At 36.4% G+C, this 6228-nt stretch overlaps 1 protein-coding gene across 1 annotated transcript; it reads right to left on the bottom strand.

Moving 5' to 3' along the window:
* olfm4.2 (olfactomedin 4, tandem duplicate 2) lies at nucleotides 1–6006 on the bottom strand. Its single transcript, XM_061967899.1, has 5 exons — nucleotides 5950–6006; nucleotides 5704–5871; nucleotides 3629–3841; nucleotides 860–1001; nucleotides 1–794 (listed from the first exon to the last, which is right to left on the bottom strand). Exons 1-5 carry the CDS (start codon nucleotides 6004–6006, stop codon nucleotides 1–3), a joined length of 1374 nt encoding a protein of 457 aa, XP_061823883.1.
* Nucleotides 6007–6228: the final 222 nt, after the last annotated feature.

Below are 6228 nucleotides of genomic sequence, written 5' to 3'. Positions count from 1 at the left end.
TCATCCCATGTTAAACTTGACATGGTAGGACACGTAGTAACCGTTGTTGTACATGTAGAGTAGCTGATCAGTGGGGTTGTAGTCCAGGTTGGAAAATGTCTCCTGGAACTTCTGAAAGGGAACATTAATGTGTTTCTCCTCTCCGGTCTTAGTGTCGAAGGCATAATAGATCTCCTCGGTGTTCAGGTCCAGAGACCTGGTGGCGTACATGACTCCACAGGCCATGAAGGCGTTACTGGTTATCTGTTTAAAGGCGGCCGTGTTCCACACCGTCTCGATGCCAAAGCCTTTCTCATTCACCTTTGCGATGACTATTTTACCTTTGCTCTCATCAGAGGCGTACATTACCCACAATCCGGTTTCATCGGCTGCAAAGTCCATATTTTGGTAGCTTGAGTAAATATAGGAGAAGTCTGCGCTGGCTGTTGGGATCACCCTTGAATCGTATTGGTTGCTGCTCAGATTGAACTTGCCCATACTGAAAGGTATGTGTCTCTGATAATAAATGGCGTTACCGTGAACAATGTAATTGTTACCGTAGCCTCTGTAAGTAGTCGGTATTTCAACCAACCTCGACGCCTTCATCAGAAGCAGGTTTTTATAGTCTGGGTAGAAATAGAACTGATGTGTTAAGAGAGCATTGTATCCGCTGTAGAAGTACATTGACTCAGAGCCTCTGGCAGGTTTGGAGTCCTTCCCCCAGCCGCCATATATGTAACCTGGCTGCAAATGAGAGTTCAGCTGTGCAACCATGGGCTTGCTGATGCTCATGATTCCTGTGTGATTGCAGTTGCCTGGAAAAATGTAGATTTGTACATCAGTGATAACAACCTAGATGCAATGTGACAAGATGTCCTACCAATATCTGGCTTCAGGAACTCCTGTTCCTTCTGGCACTCCTCCAGCTTCTTTTGCAGTTTGGCAAACTCGATGCGGATCACTAGAAGGTTGCTCTTGTCATAGGACTCCAGCTGGTTCACGATGAGGGTCATGTTGCGGATCTAGGGTGAAAAGATTGTAGAAAGGGAAGGCTATGAAAGTGGGAAGCACACGTGAGGACTTGAGGGGATGTTCAGCCTCTTCAACACAAAAAACAAATATCTAGTAACCTGCAGGCCGGCAACGTTAGTCGTTATCAAAACATTTGTCATTGTCCACTAATCGCTAAAAATGTTTGATTGAGAAACCGCAAGGAATGTTCATGTTCACACTTTTATTCCTTTACATTTGTACATACTATCGTAATGTAATCAAGCTAGCATTGTTAGCATTAACTAATATGCTAACACGTTTACGAATATCTGTGTTAGTATTAATAACTTACAATGGCATTTTTTTTGTATTGTTTCAGTTTCCTGAATTCCTCAGTAAATTCATCAAAACGTCACCGTGGAGTTATTGAGTCTGTTTAGCTGGTTGGAGCGCTAGCTTCCGCAGCTAGTAAGTCCATAACGATAACTTCTGTTTTGTATGATCAGCAGTTTTACTGCCGTGTGACAGGCACTGTTTGGAATCAATATATATATATATACATATATGTCTGTATATATGTATATATATATATATATATATATATATATATATATATATATATATATATATATATATATATATATATATATATATATATATATATCATACTTGCCAACCTTGAGACCTCCGATTACGGGAGGTGGGGGGCGTGGTTAAGAGGGGGAGGAGTATATTGACAGCTAGAATTCACCAAGTCAAGCATTCCATACACACATATATATATGTGTATATATATATATATATATATATATATATATATATATATACATATATATATACACATCCTGAAAATATGCAAACAAAACTGTGTTTAGATAATTGATACTTCAAACTTGCATAAATAAATCTTAATATAACATAACTTGGCTTCTAAGAGCTTCAAAATGTAATGAATAAAATGCTAAAGTTGTTGATAAAGAAGCAATTATTTTAATAATTAGATATGGTCATTTTAAATTAATTATTATGATCATTTAAAATTAATTATTTCAAACATGTTTATTTAAATGTATAATTCTATGGCTGGATGTAATAAGGAGTCAGAAAAAATACAAATAAAAATACAATTAATTTTGATGTTTTTAGCAAAATATAGTAAAAATGTATTTAGTTTGTTTTTTTTAATTAACAAATATATTTATTTGTAGGTAAGATAAACATAGTAATACAATTTATCTCTAGTCTGGATGATTTAGTTCTTGTCACCCTGTTGTCCTCCCATCATGAAAAAAAGGCTGTCCTCACTCAGGTCTGCATGGAGCTGGAGGGAGCATGGCCTCGAGCTCCGGCTAAAAACCGGGAGATTTTCGGGAGAATATTTGTCCCGGGAGGTTTTCGGGAGAGGCGCTGAATTTCGGGAGTCTCCCGGAAAATTCGGGAGGGTTGGCAAGTATGATATATATATATATATATATATGTCTGTATATACGTGTATATATATATATGTCTGTATATATATATATTTGTATGTATATATATATATATATATATATATATATATATATATATATGTATGTATGTATGTATGTATGTATGTATGTATGTATGTATATATATATATATATATATATATATATATATATATATATATATATATATATATATATATATATATATATATATATGTATGTATGTATGTATGTATGTATGTATGTATGTATATATATATATATATATATATATATATATATATATATATATATATATATATATATATATATATATATATATATACATACATATATAATTACGTTAAATGTTTTGAAATGTTATTTTGCACTAAAAAATTTAATTATAGAACAATTTTTTTCCCCTGATGTCACATGCTCACAGGGTTGTTTGCCTGACCCCGAGATGCAGGGACAGCAGGCGACGTGCAAGTAACATGTCCCTTTAGTTAGGGACATTGTAGGAAAAAGAGTTGAAGGAGCAAAGAAATAGCTAGTGCACACAGCACAAACTCACAACAGATAATGGACCAGCCTCGAAGCAGGGGACACGGTGGAACTAAATATGACTAATTAACAGTGAGAAACAGGTGTGCAGGCAGGAGAAGGAACAGAAAGTAAATGTGCTGTAAAACACATAGACCACACAGGAAATATAGCCAATATAAGAGCAGTAGGACAGGAACAGATACCAAACACAAGAAAATAACAAGCAAAGTCTAAACTCTTCAAACTGATACTGTTTGAGTCCAAAACATGCACCAAAAGTATAAAAAATAATTTCCCATAAATAGAAAAGTGTGAATTGTTTTGGTAATTTTAGGGGGCTTCAAAATAAAATGTGGTTTTGGGCTAAATTACACACAGAGCAGAGTCGCGAGCACACAAAGAAGAGGGGGGAGGGAGGAGTGAAAGAAAAATGCTTCAGACTTTACTTGAAAAGATGAGGAAAATGAGCAGCAGGAAACAAAAGATTGAAACATGTCATATTGCAAAGGACATCTGTGAATTACATACAGTATTTATTAATCCTCTGACAAAAAGTGTCGTAAAAGTGTTCAAACTTAGCGTTATAAACACACAAATTGTACTCTTTGCTGATGGCAGTTAGACACAATAAAATATTTAGGTTTAAAATAGTGTTTCACCTCAATATGGAGTGAGTCGAACATGGGGGAGGAGGAATTGAAGGCATCTTTGAGCTGAGACACCAGAGACTCAAGCTCTCTCAGCTCAATCCTGAGCAGCTCGAAGTCCAGTTTGATGTAGTCCTCAGCACTGGACCCAAGATTGGACACTCGAATTTTCAGCGCTTGCAGTTCTTTCAAGTAGGCCTCCAACTTCACTTCATAAGACTCGATCTGGAAGATTAGGAAGGAAAAGAAAGAAACAGATTATTGCATTTTTTTCTCTAAATTGTACAGAAAATGTGCACTGACGTGTCCTCTTTTAAAAAAGTATAGTTGTATTTGTATACATTGTATACATACATGCCATTGTATTCCTATTCTTTTGGCATATTGTTTCTGACATAAACTGTTTTGTGTGGATTTTGTATTGTAAATGCTCGTAGCTTTTTTTTTTTTTTTTTATTATTTAGTGTTTGTGTTTTTATATAAGGGAAAGAATAATGATAATACTGTCAAAGATGACAACATTGCACTACCTTATTCAAGGTTCAAGATTCAAGATTGTTTATTGTCATATGCACAGTTAAACAGACAGTTTGCCGTACAATGAAAATCTTACTTTGCTAGTCCACCCTTCAACAAGTCACACGGTACTTAGCTAAAAATAAAAAATAAAAATAAAAATGTATATACAAGGCACAGTAAGTAACATAACATTATTGCACATTCTGATTGACAGTCAACAGTATAAATATGGAGGTGACATTTGGTCACACCAGCAGTTAAAGTGTCTTTAGTGATCAAAGGTGAAAAGTGTCTACAGTGATGGTTCACAGTTCGGGGGTGGTCATGGTAGCTGTCTTTTGTTCAAAAAGATAAAAGTAAAACGGAGGGAGGTAGCCTTCACAAGTTAGCAAATTAACTTATGGAATATTTACAATAAATTATAGGCCAAATGAATGTCAGGTTCATTTTCACCAAAAGAGTTTGTACAGTTGGGATGTATACATTTTAAATATTCTGATCCAATCTAATAAATTCCAGTGATTGTTTCCATGAATCAAATAAGTTACGACCGGGTTACTTCTGCAAAATATAAACATAACAACGAGCCAGTTTTCTGAACACCTCTTAATAAATCCATTTCAGCTCAACATATTTAATGAGTGTGTTTGAGGCCTTGCCGAGTCGACATACTAGGTGAAATGGAGGTGTAGAAAAGAGAAACTACTTACCACACAGACTGAAAAGCAGGCCCAAATAAGCAACTACTCGTTTAAAAACAACCCCCCCCCCCCCCCCCCCAAAAAAAAAACCCGCGACTCACTAGATTTGCAAGCAACTCTGGAAAAAGTAAAAAAAAGCCCAAAGTTGCTTATAATAAGCAGACTTGGAAATTCAGATCCTAGATCAGACCTGGGCAAATTAAGGCCCGGGGGCCACATGCGGCCCGTTGAGCTTTTCAATCTGGGCCACCGGACATTCCAAAATAATTGTTTTAAATGTTTAAGATGGAAAGTGTAGCTGCCATTATGATGTGCAGTGATGTTTTCTACTAACAGGAAGTCTTCAACTATACAAAGACTTTCAATGCTTGGAATCTGCATCAGATACTAGTTACTATGGTCATCTAATTAGTTACTGTGGTCATCTAATTACTTACTATGGTCACTATGAGACATCTCAGATTGTAGGTGGGGTTTTTTTTCACTATGTTTGTTACATTTAGGTTGCGTTTCGGTTGATTGTAAAATATGTTGTCAATATTCAGTGTTTTATCATTAATGGTTAATATTGTAAATCCCACATTCTTTATTTTCATGTATATTCTGGGTGTCTCATTCAGTAAAAAAAATGTCAAATTCCATTCCGTTTTTTAAGGCGGTCTGTCATAACGTCTTTAGCTTTCAATCATTATTGTGAGGTTTTGTATTAGTGTTCCTAAAAATAGATATACCGGCCCCCAGGCACACTTTTTTATCTAAATCTGGCCCCCCGAGTAAAATAATTGCCCAGGCCTGTCCTAGATCCTTGTGTTTTAACCACCACATTTTCTTATTGTAAAATTGAAATTAGATCATTTTTTACCATACCTTGTTCTTTTGAAGACGCACTTCCTGGATCAGATCCTTGCTAACTTCTTGCATGTGCTGCACCCGGTCAGCAGGAAAGTTGGTGTCAGGTAGATAAACCTGACAAACACACTGACCCGAATCCCCCACTGATGACGTCACATTGCCAGACTCCCAGTCCTCCACTGGCTGAGAAACAAGAAGAAGAAGGTACGTGTGTATTAACAGTGAAGCCAAGGTGTACGCTTTAGTGCCAGAGTCACTTACTATCCAGGCCAGAGTTGGACTTAGGACTTGTAGGAGCAGCAGCAGAATGGGCAGCATCTTGTCTCACCTCTCAAGTGTCCCCCAGACGGGGGGCTGAAAGGTCTTTTAAACACAAGTCTTATCAGGTCAGCATGCGCATCGTCTCTTTTCCCACATTTATTGTGTGGAAAGAGAGCAGGTGTTGGTTCACATAAAACTGTTTTTAATAACCAAAGGGCGGATGAGAAAATGGGCACATGTTGAAGTCAAGAAGAGACATGTCATTGTATGTTTATGGTT

The sequence above is a fragment of the Nerophis lumbriciformis genome, linkage group LG08 (assembly GCF_033978685.3).
Source record: "Nerophis lumbriciformis linkage group LG08, RoL_Nlum_v2.1, whole genome shotgun sequence".
Classification (NCBI taxonomy): domain Eukaryota; kingdom Metazoa; phylum Chordata; class Actinopteri; order Syngnathiformes; family Syngnathidae; genus Nerophis; species Nerophis lumbriciformis.
The sequence above is the reverse complement of the archived record's forward strand: the minus strand, read 5'-3'. Positions and strand labels throughout refer to the sequence as shown.

Excerpts from the sequence above, each read along its gene's own strand:
- olfm4.2 (XM_061967899.1), bottom strand. The coding sequence starts at position 6,006 with ATGCTGCCCATTCTGCTGCTGCTCCTACAAGTCCTAAGTCCAACTCTG. Across the intron at positions 3,842-5,703 it reads TGCGTCTTCAAAAGAACAAG|ATCGAGTCTTATGAAGTGAA; the intron begins GTATGGTAAAAA and ends CTAATCTTCCAG. Across the intron at positions 1,002-3,628 it reads TCGACTCACTCCATATTGAG|ATCCGCAACATGACCCTCAT; the intron begins GTGAAACACTAT and ends TTTTCACCCTAG.